The sequence below is a fragment of the Oncorhynchus mykiss genome, chromosome 1 (assembly GCF_057628025.1).
Source record: "Oncorhynchus mykiss isolate SJ-2025 chromosome 1, ASM5762802v1, whole genome shotgun sequence".
Classification (NCBI taxonomy): Eukaryota; Metazoa; Chordata; class Actinopteri; order Salmoniformes; family Salmonidae; genus Oncorhynchus; species Oncorhynchus mykiss.
The window spans coordinates 71,685,759-71,703,802 of record NC_143022.1 but is presented as its reverse complement, the minus strand read 5'-3'; the positions used below and the strand labels follow the sequence as shown (position 1 = coordinate 71,703,802).

Here is an 18,044-nt window from a genome sequence, read left to right as displayed (position 1 = left end):
GTATTCAATACTTGCATCCATTATATTAGCTGCCATCTACTGTAAGAGCTTGGCATTTATCGAGACAAGCCCTGCAGTGTTTGAACAGTAGTTGTAACTCTCCCAGCTATGTGACCTTGTGGGTTTAATAGGCCTGTATGTCTCTCAGTGGGTTTGTTCATAATTCTCTATGCATCGCACATTTGTTCCTGAATTCTTCTGGAGGTGGACATTGGAAAACAGCCTATTTTTCTCAGAAACCCCACACAGTGAATATCAGATCTGTCCCATGTTGGAATCATGCCATTAGAAGCCTCTGAGTGTTTGTTTGTTTGGTTGTGTGTTGATCTCTGTAGAGCTCGGAGGGCTTTGGTCTGGTATGGGAAAAGCTCATGGCATTCACTGAAAATCCAACAAACTGGCCAGACATCGTTGACGAGTGCCAGGAGGCAGGGGTGAGCTGCTGCCATGGAGACGCATTATATCAGTACCATCCAAGCTCTCACTTTTATAGGACCATATGCTATTGTAATCATGTTATAACATGAATACCCACTTTCAATTCTTCTCTTTTTAATATTACTGTTAAGTTCTATTTTGTTGTCCATCCCCCACATAGCAATACATCTGGCTGTATATCTCTGTTAAATATTGTTCATCACAGCACCATGTGAACTAATACTAAAGTTATTAGACCTACTTGTACTGTTGAGTCTGTGGAAACCTGATTTAGACGTGAAGGGAACAGTACAATTTTCCCTGCTGTACATCATCCATACCAGAGAAAATGTGCCTCCATATTTCACTGAACAATGGCTCTGCTCCCTGCTTGCTATCTCTAGATGCACACCGTTGGCTTTTATGACATATTTTACGAGTCCATTGTGCTGAAGGTGCTGGAATGCCAGGAGTACATTCCAGCCATCTTAAAGCCAACTCTACGCACCCCGTGGATCTCAGAGGGCACTAAGAAAACAGTACGCTTTTTTTATTCTCATAATCAATAGCAAATAAATGTTGTAAATGATACGTGCACTCAGCATTGATTTATAATGAGATTACTAAAGACGATTTGAACATCCTATCACAATGATATACCGTATGTGTGAAGGTGAAAGCTTTATGTTCACGTTCAACATGCAATAAGGTGAACCCACCCCTACTGTCACTGTCTGTTTTAAAATGTCTTCACAGACTGTGATGTTCTATGCCTGGTCACAAATTAAGAAGAAGAGGGAGTGTTTAATGGTAGGATGAAAAAAAAACTGTTGCATGGCTGTTGTCTGTATTTTTATTATCAACACCGGAAAGGTGTGGGCAAAAATAAATTCAAGTATTAATATTTTTCATTTATCGTACATGCATTACCACATATTACCAGGAGATGTCATCTTGGTTCTGATGTAATGTATCCATGTGTGTCCGTAGAGGCCTGATGCGCTGTACCACCATCTGTATGAGGTGTTTGACTACACAGACCCAGTGATCCTGTGGGCAGCCTATGGACCACAGAGCAAGACCAAAGAATTCTACATCCTTCTTAGGGTATGTGACTTGTCATTTGGTATTTTATTAGGATCCCCATTAGCTATTGCGAAAGCAGCAGCTACTATGGAGTCCACACAGAACAAGACATAATACAGAACAGTAACAGATCAGAACAGCTCAAGGACAGAACTACATACATTTAAAATAATAGTATAGGAATAAAAAAAGGTCCTGTACTGACAAAATACTGAGAAGACCGAGAGACCCTATTGGACAGTGGTTCCCAAACTTTTTATAGTCCCGTACCCCTTCAAACATTCAACCTCCAGCTGCATACCCCCTCTAGCACCAGGGTCAGCTCACTCTCAAATGTTGTTTTTTGCTATCATTGTAAGCCTGCCACACACACACTATACGATACATTTATTAAACATAAGAATGAGTGTGAGTTTTTGTCACAACCCTGCTAATCTGAAGTGACAAAGAGCTCTTATAGGACCAGGGCACAAATAATAATATAATAACAATCAATAATTTTGCTCTTTTTTAACCATCTTACATGTAAAACCTTATATGTTCATCGAAAATTGTGATTAACTCACCACAGGTTAATGAGAAGGGGGTGCTTGAAAGGATGCACATAACTTTGCAATGTTGGGTTGTATTGGAAAGAGTCTCAGTCTTAAATAATTTTCCACATAGTCTGTGCCTGTATTTAGTTTTCATGCTAGTGATGGCCGAGAATCCACTCTCACATAGATACGTGGTTGCAAAGGGCATCAGTGTCTTAACAGCGCGATTTTCCAAGGCAGATACTCTGAGCGCAGCCCAATCCAGAAATCTGGCAGTGGCTTCTGATTAAGTAAAATTTTCACAAAACTGCTTGTTGCAATTTCGATGAGGCTCTCTTGTTCAGATATCGGTAAGTGGACTGGAGGCAGGGCATGAAAGGGATAACAAATCCCGTTGTTTGTGTCATCTGTTTTGCGAAAGTACCTGTGTAATTGTGCACCCAACTCACTCAGGTGCTTCGCTATGTCTCACTTTTCATTGTTCGTAAGCTTGAGATCATTTGCACACACAAAATCATACAATGATGGAAAGACCTGTGTGTTGTCCTTGTTAATGCAGACAGAGAAGAGCTCCAACTTCTTAATCATAGCCTCAATTTTGTCCCGCACACTGAATATAGTCCCTGTAATCCTAGAATCAGACATTCAGGCGAGAAAAAACATCATCCAGATAGGCCAGTCGTGTGAGAAACTCGTCATCATGCACGCGGTCAGACAAGTCAAAATTATGGTCAGTAAAGAAATCTTTAAGCTCGTCTCTCAATTTAAAAAACGTGTAAATACTTTGCCCCTTGATACCCAGCGCGCTGGTTATGTGTGCTGGTTATCAAGGGGCAAATGTTGTAAAAGCGTTACATGGTCGATGTCCATATCATTGCATAGTGCAGAAAATACACGAGCGTTCAGGGGCCTTGCTTTAACAAAGTTAACCATTTTCACTGTAGTTTCCAAAACGTCTTTCTTGCGGTCAGGCGCATGCAAGCCTTTCGGTGGATACTGCAGTGTACCCAAGTGGCATCATGAGCAACTGCTTGCATGTGCGTTACCACTCCACTATGTCTCCCTGTCATGGCTTTTGCACCATCAGTACAGATACCAACATGAGCAGCAGCTACGTTTGGCTACATACGGACCATCAGTGGAATTCTCGTGAGACAGTAACGCTTAATGTGATTGGATGTTAATTATTTGATTAGACTATCTGTATTTCACATTGTGTTGTTATTTCGCTGAACACTAGATGGTTTCATTTTATTTTTGTCAGTGAAACTAGGCTACTCGGGCGGGGGAAAAAACCTCACCCAAATGTATAGCCCCGTGAAAATGAAGGAATTTTTATTAACAAAAATGTGAATCACATTTTTATTTGGCGTACCCCAGTTTGGGAATACCTGGTATAGGCCTGTTTGTTGTTGTCCTTCTCTCAGCTGTGAGTGAGTTAGCTTGCTTTGCTCTGTATGTTGTAGTCATTTAATAGTGTACAGTATCCTTTGATACAGACCTACTTTACCATGATGTGGCGATCAATGAGTTTCCCTTCATCTTCGCCATAGTGACAGATACCCTTCTGTGTTTCCAGGGTCGGATTCTGTCTTTTATCCAACAAATGTTCAGCCTGGACAGAAAGAAGTATGAATCTCCCGAGTCACTGGCTGTGAAGGTCCTCTCTAATTGGAAAAGGCTGGTCCGCTTCCTGCAGTTCTTCCTGGATGAGAATAAGTATTCATTACTTATTAGTATGAATCATAAAGAGAGGGGAATCTCTGTCTAAGCACACACAGTTGAGTGTATCTTTCCACTTATTTGCAAGATCAGCTAGTTTCTACTGAGGTGGTGCTCTTTACGTCCTTCTCTCTATAAGAAACATGATTTGCTTCATATCCTGTGAGGGGTCAGTGAGTGATTTAAAATGAACTTAAAGCACAGAAGCACAGCATACATTTCATGTCTTAGGAAATGTCAACTTTATTCTGAAAAATAACTTTGAATAATGATGCAATATGCATATTGAGATTTTTCATCCATTGCAGTAAATTGTACAATATACAATATACAGATATCACTATCTTTTGTCTTTAGTTACCAGCCCGACAAATGTATCATACATATTGACAGCCTTTACTGCCTCTCAGTTGCAACACATTTATATTCTACTTGATTAGAGTATTTAGAGGTACATGAATTCAGTATGATACAGTTAGAGAATGAGTACATTATTATTTTAATAGGACTACACGATGGCATTATGTAGAACTCATTAGTGTTGTACTACACTCTAGTTCACGTTGCTGAAGTACATACTGGATAACTAACTATTGTTTGTGTTCTTTCTGTGGGATTAGTGTCTTGTAAAATTGGATTAACTCCATTCCTGTCATTTACACAATGGACAGTTTTGAGCAGTTGAAATTAGCTGCTGCTGTTTTTCAGGTAGGTGTCAAGGCTTTAAAGCCAATTTAATAATCCTTTCCAAAGTTTTTGTGTGAAACTTACCTTCTCTAGTTGCCCAGTGAGATTTCCAAAGCACCGTGGCACTTGTTTTGCCTGTCTGTTATCAAATAACCTCATAGTGATGTAACAGTGGTGTAGAAAAGCTAAATCACTGTTAGCTAGTCAAACCAGACCAAAAACAATATATATCCCGACCAAAAACAATATATATCTTGAAGATGAACAAGCAACAGCAGACTCTGGTAAATCATATCAATTGATATAAAAAAATATGTATATATTGACTGTTTTTTTAACAAATGTTTGACAGGAACATTAAAATACCTTAGGGAAATGCATCACAAATGTCATCGTAACATCTGACAGCAGTTTTTTTTAATTCATTTTTTATCTTTAGGGATCTTGAACCTCTCTCTCTCCAATAATGATAACTTTCCATCATATAGACGTAGGAATTTACAGACATAACTCCCTTCCTGTACAATCATACTGACTGTACACACACTACATGAACATGTGTTATGTACAGCACAATCACACAACATATATACCACAATCTGTCATCCATGTATGGTCCATATTGCAAACACCTAGCCTATATAGGCCTACACTCAAAACAAGAAGATAAATCACACTAAATATGTTTGTATAGATTCTGAAAGTACAATTCTGAAATATGTACGATATGTGTACGATATGTGTATGTTTCACATTTGTTCATGGGAGCATGACTTGTCTTACTGTAGACTTCTCTCTCACATAATGGATCACGAGACATTTGTAAATAATGTTATTATGCAGCAGCCATGTTCAATTGGGAGCAGACTTTACCATAGACGAAAGCAAGATTCAACAAGCAGCCTTTTCTAATGTACTCTATCTAATCACTGTCAATGATAATCCAAGTCTTTATTTCCACCCCAGAATATTGTCTATTTCTTCGATGAAACTACCATATCAAAGAGTTATTGTTTGCTCCATCAACACACAGTATTGAAATGTCAGTCTGAATGAATAAAATACATTTAGAGAAGACATTAAGCTACCATATGAATTGTATAGAAAACGAGTATAGTACAAGATTAAATCATTGATATCGTTTTCATGTACGTTGTGGAGTAAATGCATCTCTATTCTCATATACATACCAATGTTCCCTTATTTGAAACAATAAAATCCCTTATTTTAGAATTGTATTGCAAGAGAGAGAGATGTCTCTGACCATCCATCTTTTTGTTTTCTTTTTACTCCTCACTCAAATTTTGTCATCCATCACAAGTGTTCTTTCTCTCATCCCTCCTTTCACACTCATCATATCCCAGTCCAGTCAAGAATCTGTTCAACTTCACTTTGTCCTCCTCTTCAGGGCTGTCTCTTCCCACTTTGGGCCATCTGTTTCGTATCTAGGTAGAAAACAAAGACGTTCAGTGTTTAGAAAGTGTTGCCTCTTCACCTCTATGGATAGCTTTAAGATACGCTGGCCATTAATCATATGATAGCTGCTAAATGAGTTGTGCTTGTACATTCACAGCATGCTTCCAACATGTTTCACTACACGTTAGCAATATGTTGATTGTTTCAGAACTTTGTGTACCTTCTTTGTTATTGGGGCCACTGGAAGTCCAGTTTGTTCTAATGGCCCAAGGCGACCATGGAGTTCCTGTTTCTTCCTGGCAGTTCCACTGGTCCCAGGTCAGGGCTGTATGGAAATTGGGCATTGTTATTGGTGTGCGCCAATGCTGTTACAATGAGCTATGCACAATGCTTGAGACCAGGATGTTTTTTTCCACATGCATTTATTTCCAAGAGAGGGTCTCCCTTTAGATACATTATGCAAAGCATCTCTATATCTCATTGGACCACTGTGAAATACATTGGGAATTCTCCAACTCCTCCCAGCATACCTCAAACCTGACACGGCAACCCCTCCGCTAATCGTCTGTGTCCGTGCCAAGCTCCCACCCTCTGTCTGAGGAGTGCCCCATCCAGCATGTGGAATAGGTTGAAGGGCCAAGGAAATAGCTGTTCTTTCCTCAAGCCCTGCAACTCCCACCAAATTCCTGTGTTCTACAACCTTCAAACAACAGAATACCACAATTCTTCCACTGACTCGCATTAATAAAAGAAAAAAGATATCTGAAATGATTTGCCAAGAACCTGTCATATAGTGTTGGTGCTTCCAACATTTTCTAACCCAAAATATCCACATCTTTTTTTATATATCTACTCCCATTATGTTGACGTAGATTCCTGTGTGTTAGATAGATTCTCTTATTCATATTGGTGTCCTTTAGTAGTGGTTTCTTTGCAGCAATTCGACCATGAAGGCCTGATTCACACAGTCTCCTCTGAACAGTTGATGTTGAGATGTGTCTGTTACTTGAACTCTGTGAAGCATTTATTTGGGCTGCAATTTCTGAGGCTGGCAACTCTAATGAACTTATCCTCTGCAGGTAACTCTTGGTCTTCCTTTTCTGTGGCGGTCCTCATGAGAGCCAGTTTCATCACAGTGCTTGATGTTTTTTGCGACGGCACTTGAAGAAACTTTCAAACTCCTTTAAATTTTCCGTATTGACTGACCTTCATGTCTTAAAGTAATGATGGACTGTCATTTCTCTTTGCTTATTTGAGCTGTTATTGCCATAAAATGGACTTGGTCTTTTACCAAATAGGGCTATCTCCTGTATACCAACCGTCGTACCTTGTCACCACACAACTGATTGGCTCAAACGAATTAAAAAGGAAAGAAATTCCAAATGTTTACTTTTAACAAGGCACACCTGTTAGTTAAAATGCATTTCAGGTGACTACCTCATGAAGTTGGTTGAGAGAATGCCAAGAGTGTGCAAAGCTGTCATCAAGGCAAAGGGTGGCTACTTAGAAGAATCTCAAATATAAAATATATTTAGATTTGTTTAGCACTTATTTTGGTTATGTATTTCATAGTTTTGATGTCTTCACTATTATTCTACAATGTAGAAAATAGTAAAAATAAAGAAACCCTGGAATGAGTAGGTGTGTCTAAACTTTTGACTGGTACTGTATACCTCACGTTCGATGCAAATTTTGCCCATATTGTAGCTTTAAGTAATGATCTCTAAATGGTAAGATGATATCAGTTGGTCGGACATTTTCAGTATTTTCAGTGTTTTTCTTTCTAGAAAGCAGGAGTTGAGTCATTCTATAAACACAACCTATGACCTACTGCCAATGACAGTCTGAACTCCTCTTTCTACAAAGACTAAAGGATTTAAAAGTTAGTAGGTGCACACACCCACAAAAGATGATGAAACTAAAGAGAGCTGTGATTAATTACAACTTGACCTCTCTGTTCTTGTATCATGATCCGTTCAAGATGTTCACACAACTTTGCAGGACCAACAAGCTCCAACTGTTATCTTTAGTGACCTTTTTTTAGTTTCTTCAGCTAGAACAGACAATCTCAAATGGCTGACAAGTTGAGACAACAGCCAAGTCCTGATTGTTATGTTTTGTGGACATTTCCAATGTGGTATTCTGTCACGTTCTGACCATCGTTCGTGTGTGTTTTCCTTGTTTTAGTGTTGGTCAGGACGTGAACTGGGTGGGCATTCTATGTTGGATGTCTTGTTTGTCTATTTCTATGTCCGGCCTGATATGGTTCTCAATCAGAGGCAGGTGTTAGTCATTGTCTCTGATTGGGAACCATATTTAGGTAGCCTGGGTTTCACTGTGTGTTTGTGGGTGATTGTCCTTAGTGTTAGTTTGCACCAGTTTAGGCTGTTTTCGGTTTTCATTACATTTATTATTTTGCACTGTTTGTATTTAGATTCGTGTTGCTATAGTCACAATAAACATGGATCGCAATCTACACGCCGCATTTTGGTCCGACTCTCCTTCACAACAAGAGAATCGTTACATATTCATAATTTTTCTTTGTGTGTTTATTAAGAAATACTGTACTGTAAATACTGTAGTAAGAAATACAGTATTTTTTAGAAAAGACTTTGGAGTATAGAGTTTTTTGAGAGGTCCTCACCAGTAGAGCTGTGGACAGGATCTCTTCAGGGAGGTGGATGTCTGTCCCAGTCTGCTCTGGTTTCTCAGCTTGGTCTTCTTCACCAGATCCTTCACTCTGCCCCATGTGTAGTTCTCACTCAGCTACACAACCAAACACACATATCTCAGCATGAACAAATAGGTTCTTTCCCCACTGTTTGATCAGGACAGTGTGTTTTTAAATCTACTGTAACATTGTGTTGTGCAGATGTACATATTTGGACCGCAAACAGGGGTTGAGGCTGTTGTGCACAGCCCAGTGAGTCAGAGGAGGAATGTTTGTGACTCACCCGTCTGTGTGGGGCAGAGAGACCCTCTGTACTGTCAAAGAGATAGGAGCGTGTCTCTCCCTCTGTGTAGCTCCTCCGATTCAGGCCCCTCCTACAAAGGGGCACCAGGGGCTGGTTATTACCTTGGTCACTCTCTATAGAGTGAAGGAGAGAGAGAGATATGATATGAATTAGTGTCATGAGGGCTGGAACCACTCACTACTCATGGTGGGGGGAAACTATTATGACACATGGTGATGTGAATCAGCTGTCCCAGAGGACCCCCTGTTTTCGCCCTGCCACCACTTCCTACTCAACCTCCCCACCCCCTCAATCTGTTATCGCAGTACAGGGAGGACCATTTGCCATCCCCCTACTTCCCAGTTCCAGTTTCCAGAATCCTGCATATTGGAGGAGCAAGAAATTCCTAAATCCATGGTACGTTATATGTTCCTTCTATATGCAGAATGCCAGGAATTTCCCTCTCCTGCTCAAGTAAAAATTTAGCGATCTCCTCTGGACCACGTTACTGTCACCCGCCCACCTGCGGGAATGTGACCTGCACGAAAACAGGAGGGTAAAAACATTTGGCGAAATGACTCTGTTGCTGGGTGACTAGCATTCCTTGGAATGTTATGTGAGATGATAAGGCGAAAACACACCTTGGGTGTCACCCGGTCACGTTTTGAAACCTAAGATTCACTCATAATGTTCTAATAAACCCATTAGATCTGTTTCAGGAAAACGTTGGGGAAACATGTATTTTAATTCGGTCTTATGTCGTTGTGTGTGACTGAATGAGGCCCGCAGGAGCAGGTTATTAACTGCTAATCTACCTGCCAATGAAATAACACACTGGTTTTCTGAGGGAAACGAAAAGGTTGCATAGAAAACATCTGATGAAATGACTGTCAAACTGCGCCAAAAACACTTTTTGAGAATGTATGGCATATTCATTGGATTTTAAGTGAGGAGAGTTGACTGGATGTTGATTATGGGTTGTTATTAAGCAGTTAACTGACCTCTCATGGCTGTGAGTCCTGTGTGACGTGTGACCTCAGGGATGGTGGAGAGGTCAGAGAGGGTGCCACTCATGGATGTGGTCAGGAACTCACTCCTGGAGTGTCTTTTCTGTTCCTGAAAGGTCAGGCCGGCCGTTCCACAGCTACAGTGCTGCAGGAAGAAGTCCTGGGGGACAGACAGGAAGAGAGGGTACAGGACTGTGAGTAGGAGGGACAAACCACCACATCAAAACAATGAGAAAACACTGCATATTAAATGTATTTGCAATCAGAATCTAGTTTTACTGTTTTTCTCGCCCGTGGGGTCAAGGGTCCTCCAACAGTACTTACTTGACTCAGACAGCAACCACCTGTTACAAGGAGTGAAAATGTGCTTTGGCCATCACAATCTTGCATTTTTAGGCCTTCTCTGCTGCCAAAATGTTAGGTGATATCTGAGTTTGTTTGACTATTTTAATCTTACTTTAATGTAATAACCTGATTTGTTGTTTTCATGCATAGAGTGTGTATTTTCTTATTTCTTTTCAAGATTGATTTGGATTTATGACCGCCTAACCTAAACAAAATGTACTTCAAAACTCTACATCCACTTATCCATAGTAGGCCTAGCTATTTTCTTCTCATAAGCCTACAACATATGCGCTATGCAGTCACGTGTGGTAGTTCATAGAAAAATCAGAGAGACTTTCCGAGTCATTGTTTAGAGTTGGAAAAAGTTCCCATCTGTTTATCCCAGCTGAGGAAACTCTGGACGTCACATCCACGCTAACGTAAAACCCTGTTGAAGTTCAAACCACGCAGATGCCCAGCAGTAGCATAAATTGAATAAGATGAAAGCCTGGAGACGAGAGTTATTTTTTCCTGCTTCATTGTTAACAATCAAACTTGCAGTGTCACTTTTACAGTAGGGGGATTTTTCATCACGTGAATGTTACACACTCGCCACCTGCACAACTTCAGAACCCAGAGCTGTAACCCAAGTGACTCATTTAGGTGAAGTCATTTCCTAATCTTGTGCAAAATAATTTCATTCTCCGCACTGAAGTTAACTCTATCCTGGACACATGGTGCAAACTCTACACTAAAATAACCATCTCTGGACAGTGCTCTCTCCCGGAAATCCTTATTTGAACTCTGAATGGCCTGTTATGCAACCACTAGACGTTTATACCGAAACATGGGTAAGCATGGCATGATGAATGACTACTGAAGTCCTGCTCCACTGCTTTGTTTTGGTTTTTACTGAACTTTGACCACAGTCTGATATCCCCGCTGGACCCACAACCACACTCTCCCCTCTGTGAAGACACCCTCTCTACTGAGAAGGGGTGGTCTTTGCCCTCTCCAAGGACCACCCCATCTGTGTGTACTTAGCCCTTAGAAGGAGGCAGCTCCCACCTTTGGGGACTCAGAGGGCCGCCCACACCAGGCATTTGACCTCTGACCAAAAGAAGAGGATTAAACTGTTGGAGGCATTATGTCTCTGTGCACTCAAGGGAAAAGGGAAGGTCCAGAACACTCCGGCTCTGGAATGTTCCCTTCATCACATCCCGTTTCTCAATAACCCAGGGACAGCCTTCGGACGGCTCCTTTGTCTGAGGTAGTACTTATTTTAGAATAAGGAAAAGGGGAGCTTGAGGCCTGACAAGTGAGCTCACATTCATTGCTCACATTAGAAACTTGATTAAAGTTTTCTTCCATTCTAGTATTGATTCTAGATATTTTTGTGCGTCTCAGTTCATCTGACTGATCATAAAGAAACCCCAAACCACCCTGGTCGTGGTAGGTTGGCTCTAATGCAATTTTCTGGGTCTCTGTGTTTATAATGAGCCCAGCAGTGACCCTGGTGCTGATGTGAAAGGTGGGGTAGATGGGCCTAGGCACAGGGAACCATAAGTGTCAGCACCACCATTCATGGGGCTTAGATGTGCCCCAGCTAACTTGCTCATCCTTTTGATGTGTCATCTACATGTTTCAGGTTGTGGCCTAAACATAGAAACACTCACAGCAGGGGAAATTATTACTAAACGCTTGGGAGGACAGCTGGTGTGGTCCTCAAAACCATCTGAAAATCGTGTGCACATCTTTCAAGACCGGATTGGGCCCAGAGAGAATGACACCCACATTATGTCTGTGTATCTTACATTTGAATGGAAAGTTAGAATTATCGAGGTAAAATCATATCTGAATTTGGTGACCTTAAAGAATTGTAAGTCCTGCTAAGATTGTTGAAGAGGGTTTTTAGTTAGAGAGCATGTGGTTGTTTTTGAAAGAGCACTTTTTGGGATCTCTCTCACTGTCCCTCTCTCAATGCCCCTTTCTCACTGTCCTTCTCACTGTCCCTCTCTCACTGTCTCTCTAGCTCTCTTTGAAGACTTTGAAGTGTAGGCTCCTGCTGGGCTCACCCTTTGCTTCAGTGGAAAGCTTTTCCGGCCCCCAGGCCCAAACTGACAGAGCTAGTTTGGAACAAGCTCTCTGAAACCCCCTGAACATAGCAGCTCCGGTATTGTGCCAAAGTCTCAAAAGGAAAGCGAGACATCCACACAATGCCAAAGTACTTTTCTTTAGAAGCACAGGCAAATGTCACAAGAGAGGGGGCAAAGTTGAATACAATGCAATAAGGTGTCACCCAAATCTAGTGCCTGGGTTGTTGTTTTTCAAATCCAAGTTTAGTTTTTTTTTTCTTGTGTTGAGCTGATTCCGAAAGACTAACTATGAGCACTTGTTGAGTTGGGTTCAACCGATACTGAAACATAAACTTGAGGTAGTGTTAGGACTCTAAACTATACATTCCTAATTTTCTATTAATTCATGTTTTATTCATTTTCACCCATGTTCCCATGTTATTACCATACCGATTTTTTTAAACAACGGCACAACTTTTTTTTTAAATCCATAAATAACCAATGGTATTTTCTCTCTCTGGCGTTGGTAAGATTACATTCAGAGCCAATTTATTCATCTTGTGTGGGAACGGAAAGCAAGAGTGAGGAGAGCTGGCCTTGGGATTTTATAGGTTATACATTGTTAACTGAGAAGATTGTTAGCTATTTTAAGAGAGTTTACTGCAATGCCACTCTAACTGGTGCTTACTACAGAGAAACAAAAAACGTAAATTGCCCTATTTTAATGCTGACGTTGGCCTTGCCTTTGTGCATTTTCATAGTCACATTTGTTTGAACCTTTACCTATATCTAATTTTGAATAGCTGTGAGACAGTGATATTACAGCTACATAATATGATTAGCTAACATGGACATAATTTCAGATATAAACGGATGATTCTTATTTATTTTTCAATTCCGGTAAATCATCTTGTTTGTATGATGTTGCTGGGGTTCAGATGTTGATTTTTCAGGTAGTCTAGTTATCATCAGGAATGATGCACCATTGTCCCAGCCACAGACCCTAACTCCTCTGCTCTCTCTAAACAGGTGTCAGGAAAAGCCCCTGGTGCTTGTTATTAATTCCTTTGATATAAACATAAAGGTGTCTCTTTGCCATGCTATAAGGACTTTCCTAAATGTGTGCCTCACACGTTTAAAGGCTGCTGGGCCAAGCTGTTCTATTCATTAAATACACTTTCATCCACGTTCATCCTACTGCCATTCTGGAAACCGCTAAGTGTACACTGGGACAGCATGAGTGAGCAAGGACGTACTGAGACCAGAAATCGTCCGTGGCATGTCTAACACACCGCAATTTTTTTTCTCCCCTTGAGTCCCCCATACCGGACCATTATTTTTGTCTCGAGGCCCCCACGTCGGCCAATTAATTTTCCTTGATGCCCCCATTATAGGCCCAATAATTATCATTCTGCACTAAAATCCCAATTTAAACAGGCCCGCTGGGCGAAAGACGGACCAAATTTGGCCATTCCGTCCCTGTGGGTCATAATCGCTCACTTCAAAGCATGTATGCATCTCTGCACCACCTGGACAGCAGTCAACTGCAAATCAAAGATCGATGTTCGTGGGTCTGTCCTACACTACCTACAGCGGCCTTTTACAACGTTTTTATAACAGTTTTAGGAGCTTCGTAAATGGGATAAATCATAATACTCTAACGTTAAGAACATTCACGTTGTTAACTCATTGAGAGCGATGGTTTGGCCATAAACCAGCTTTATCTCAGTGCTTCCTCTCTTCGCCCTCCCTGATCTGACAAGACTGGATATGTTATGTAAAAGCTATATGGCGGAAGCCTATTTTTGATAAGAAGCCATTTTTTTTTTTAATAAGACAATACACCCAATCCAGATGCTTTAACCTAATGGAGATTCGACTCCAAAGACAGGACTGTGTGAGTATGCTGATGATGATAGTTTATAGTACTGTCTGTACAGTATGTGACTCACCTCTTTGTTCTTGGCCATCTTTCCATCCTTCTGCAGACCACAGATCTGCTTCTGCAGCCTGAGGTTGTGCTCCTGGAGCTGACCAATCTTCTCGATGAGCTGACAGATGTGCTCCAGGTAGCCCAGTCCGGAGCCCAGGGGATTGGAGCTGGCCTGGTGGACCTGAGGAATCAAAGAGAGGAGGGTTTGGTGAGCTTAGTGAGGTCATAGGTCTCTGTAGGGCTGCTAATTTAACTTTTCGGTTGAGAACTAGATGTACAGATTTTGTTTCAAGACACTACTAGATATGTTCTCTGAGGAAAGGTTGTAAGAATGTGTTGTTTGTATAGTTCCTTATCTTTACAATGGGTAACCAGTAAGCAATGGGATTTACTGGGCTACTGCTTGTAGGTAATTCAACTGAGTGTTTTTATGAGGGGGAAGAGAGAGAGAGAGCTGTAATCTATTGTTGAGGTAAACGGTCAAATGATTTCAGTGGTTTATATCGCTCTGTCATTCCTTTGTCATGCCTGAAAAGTCACACACCATCACACACCAAAAAGTTCATGTGTGATTAAAAAAAACATTAGGTCCTCTGAAATTCTTGGGTCCAGTCATAACATCACCTTAAAGGTGCTGCATCACATGCCTAAAAGGATCCGTGGATTTAACAAGAGGGTGATGTTAGATGATGTAACCTGCTGGGGAGGGTATCCATCCTCTCTGGTATTCAACACGTTTTATTTCATTACATTTTTATCTAAACAGGAATGTTCCTATGGGATATTTTACGACCTGTTACATGTTAACCATATCGGTTGAGTTTTTTACTACTAAATGCATTCCCCTGCTGCCGTGGGCCACTAAGTCTTTCCCTAGCTTCATGTCAACATTGACCAGGAGGAGTCGACTCTGGAAGGGATTATGCGACTCATATGAATTTATGTTAGGGTCTAGCCTCATCCTGACTGTATTGCATAATCTCTCGTCATACCATAGTGGCACTGCATACGTTTGTAGTCGTTTGATTGATGGCAGTGGTGGCTGGATGTTCATCTTAAACATGGTGATGTCAACATATTGCTTATGAGGCCAGATGGAAATAGGTAAGTAAAAGGCCTGGGAAAACAGACGTAGTGCCTTTTTAAGAGGGTTGGAGCAGAAGTTCAGTGATTGACGATTTTGTTCAAACTTATGACCGCACTGGTGTGGGAACACAAAGACATGGCTGTGTGCCATTGTTTGTTTGTTTGTTTTATGGTGTGACCGTTAGCCCGAGAGGCGCAGATGTTCACATTTGCAGAAATATGAAAAGGACAATTTGAGCAAATATTTATACAATCGTCCACATTTCACACAGTGTCCCAACAAAAGCAGGAAGTAAGCTCAGTTCGAAGCCTTTCTCCCCCCCCAGAAGGCTTTTCCGTGCAACTTCTGTGAAACTCCAGTAAGGAACCTGTCCACTAATGGAAACGCAGGTCAAATAATGGGACACAAATTCATAACAGTCAGGAGGACTGAAATCACTCCTTTCCATTGACAGAAAAAGGAACCTTCTGCCCATTACACACAGTCTTGACCGGCTACTCATTTCCCAGACAGTGGTTTTGAAACATTTGTCAATGACTCATGGAGAAGTCCAGTACTGTCCTGGCTCTCCCCTTATCTCCCCAGACATGCAGGTGTCTGACCAGGGCCTCAGCGATGATCAGTCGGGTGGACAGTGATCAGGTGCCTGTTCCTTTAGTCTAGCCTGTAGCCTGGCCATCCCAGCTCTGTTTTATGGGGGCTCATTAAGATAAGGAGGAGATTCCTCCTCACACACAGTAAGTCATGGGCCAAGGATATGAGACCGGTAGCAGTCTTCAAATCCATTTTTATTTGTCACATGCTTTGTCAACAATAGGTGTAGAATAACAGTGAATTGCTTACTTACAGGTCCTTTTTTAACAATGCAGAGTTAAAGATTAAAAATAAATAATTGAAATAGTGGCGTGAGGAATAAATACACAGTGAATAATGAAAAACAATGATGAGTGAAAGTAACATGGCTATATACAGGGAGTACCAGTACCAGGTCGATGTGCAGGGGTACGAGGTAATTGAGGTAGCTATGTGTATATATAGGTTGGGTTAAAGTGACTAGGCAACAGGATAGATAATAGACAGTAGCACCAGCGGGTAGAGATTTGATTAGCTATTTAGGAGTCTTGTTTAGCAGTCTTATGGCTTGGGGGTAGAATCTGTTCAGGGTCCTGTTGGTTCCAGACTTGGTCCAATTTTGTGGGCCTTCCTCTGACACTGCCTGGTAGAAGTCCTGGATGGCAGGGAGCTGTACTCACTACCCTCTATAGTGCCTTGACGTCTGATGCAAAGCAGTTGCCGTACCAAGCGATGCAGCCAGTCAAGATGCTCTCAATGGTGCAGCTGTAGAACTTTTGGAGGATCTGTGGGCCCATGCTAAATCTTTTCAGCCTCCTGAGGGGGAGGAGGCGCTGTCGTGCCCTCTTTACAACTGTATGGGTGTGTGTGGACCATGTTAATTCCTTAGTGATGTGGACATGAGCACACACCCCTGAGGGGCCCCGGTGTTGATGGTCAGCATGGCAGATGGATTGTTGTCTACGCTCCGCCTGGGGGCGGACCGTCAGGAAGTCCAGGATCCAGTTGCAGATGGAGATATTAAGTCCCAGGTTCCCCAGCTTGGTAATGAGCTTGACTATGGTGTTGAATGCTGAGCTGTAGTCAATGAACAGCATTCCAACATATTCCGTCCAGGTGGATGAGGGCAGTGTGGAGTGCAATAGGGATTGCGTCATCTGTGGATCTGTTGGGGGTGTATGTGAATTGGAGTGGGTCCAGGGTGTCTGGGATGATGGTGTAAATGTGAGCCTTTCAAAGCATTTCATGGCTATAGATATGAGTGCTACGGGCGATAGTCATTTAGGCAGGTTACCTTGGCATTCTTGGGCACGGGTAATATGATGATCTGCTTGAAACAAGTTGGTATTACAGACCGGGTCAGGGATAGTTTGAAAATGTCAGTGAAGACACTTGCCAGCTGGTCAACGCATGCTCTGAGTAAGCGTCCTGGTATTCCATCTGGCCCCGTAGCCTTTTTTAAAGGTCTTACTCAGATCGGCTACGGCGGTGATGGACGCAGGGTGGGACTGATTTTATCACCGCTCAGGGTCCCGGGAATGCCCCCACCCTTTTTCAGAGCTTCTTCTGGCCCCATAGGTTGTGAGGGGGTAACAATGTTTCAAACGTGGGAATCGCTGGCTAGCAGATAAAATGCCAGGCTTTGGCCTAGTTAGAGAATGAGTTCTCACTTAGCTCTTTCCTTCAAAGTTGTGAAAGTGTGAAATAGAGATATAGGAGAGGTGTATTTGTTCAAATGAGACCTATGGGGAGGTCTTTTCCGAAGCCAATACACAAGACCAACCGTTGCCTTGACAATGACAATAATTTGAGTTTAAGGATTTGAATATTATTCTAGCGAAACATAGAAAACGTGAGCATGATATGCTGATATCAAAGACTGTGGTGAAGAACTGAGGCTCTCCTCAGTCCTTGGTTCTGGAGATTTCCACTGTGTCTGCCGCATCAAAAAATACTTTCCTAAACATGACAGTGTTGGAAAGGAATGTGGTGCCAGATGTGAGGTGCACACAGAGATAGGGAGAAAGATACGTGTTGTACACGTATACTGCTTTTCTGTCCAGAAGACCCATTTGTTTTCAGCACACACAATCTAGGGAGAGAGTTGTATATCTCCATTGGCACTCTATGGGGAACACACTGTGTGTCTGTGCTGACAGGAAAAGGGGGTCTTGAGGATTTACAGAGACAGAATGTATGGCATAGTGCCATTATGGGTCAGTGGTGA

At 41.8% G+C, this 18,044-nt stretch overlaps 2 protein-coding genes across 2 annotated transcripts in view; one reads left to right on the top strand and one right to left on the bottom strand.

Annotated features, from left to right (window-relative positions):
* Positions 1–761: 761 nt before the first annotated feature.
* Positions 762–4,096, top strand: LOC149985629 (mitoguardin 2-like). Its single transcript, XM_090238643.1, has 4 exons — positions 762–956; positions 1,174–1,227; positions 1,408–1,524; positions 3,619–4,096. Exons 1-4 carry the CDS (start codon positions 822–824, stop codon positions 3,808–3,810), a joined length of 498 nt encoding a protein of 165 aa, XP_090094769.1. The 5' UTR covers positions 762–821; the 3' UTR covers positions 3,811–4,096.
* Positions 3,987–18,044, bottom strand: part of LOC110527930 (uncharacterized) — a 29,012-nt gene continuing 14,954 nt past the window's right edge. Inside the window, exons 3-8 of the mRNA XM_021609567.3 lie at positions 14,177–14,338; positions 9,820–9,985; positions 8,819–8,952; positions 8,509–8,630; positions 6,085–6,189; positions 3,987–5,893 (exon numbers count right to left, since the gene is read on the bottom strand). Coding sequence (XP_021465242.2) covers positions 6,123–6,189; positions 8,509–8,630; positions 8,819–8,952; positions 9,820–9,985; positions 14,177–14,338 — 651 coding nt within the window. The 3' untranslated portion in view covers positions 3,987–5,893; positions 6,085–6,122. The remainder of the gene's footprint in view (positions 5,894–6,084; positions 6,190–8,508; positions 8,631–8,818; positions 8,953–9,819; positions 9,986–14,176; positions 14,339–18,044) is intronic.

Coding starts and splice junctions, on each gene's coding strand:
- LOC149985629 (XM_090238643.1), top strand. CDS start 822: ATGCACACCGTTGGCTTTTATGACATATTTTACGAGTCCATTGTGCTG. Junction 957..1,173: donor CAGAGGGCACTAAGAAAACA/GTACGCTTTTTT, acceptor ATGTCTTCACAG/ACTGTGATGTTCTATGCCTG. Junction 1,228..1,407: donor AGAAGAGGGAGTGTTTAATG/GTAGGATGAAAA, acceptor GTGTGTCCGTAG/AGGCCTGATGCGCTGTACCA.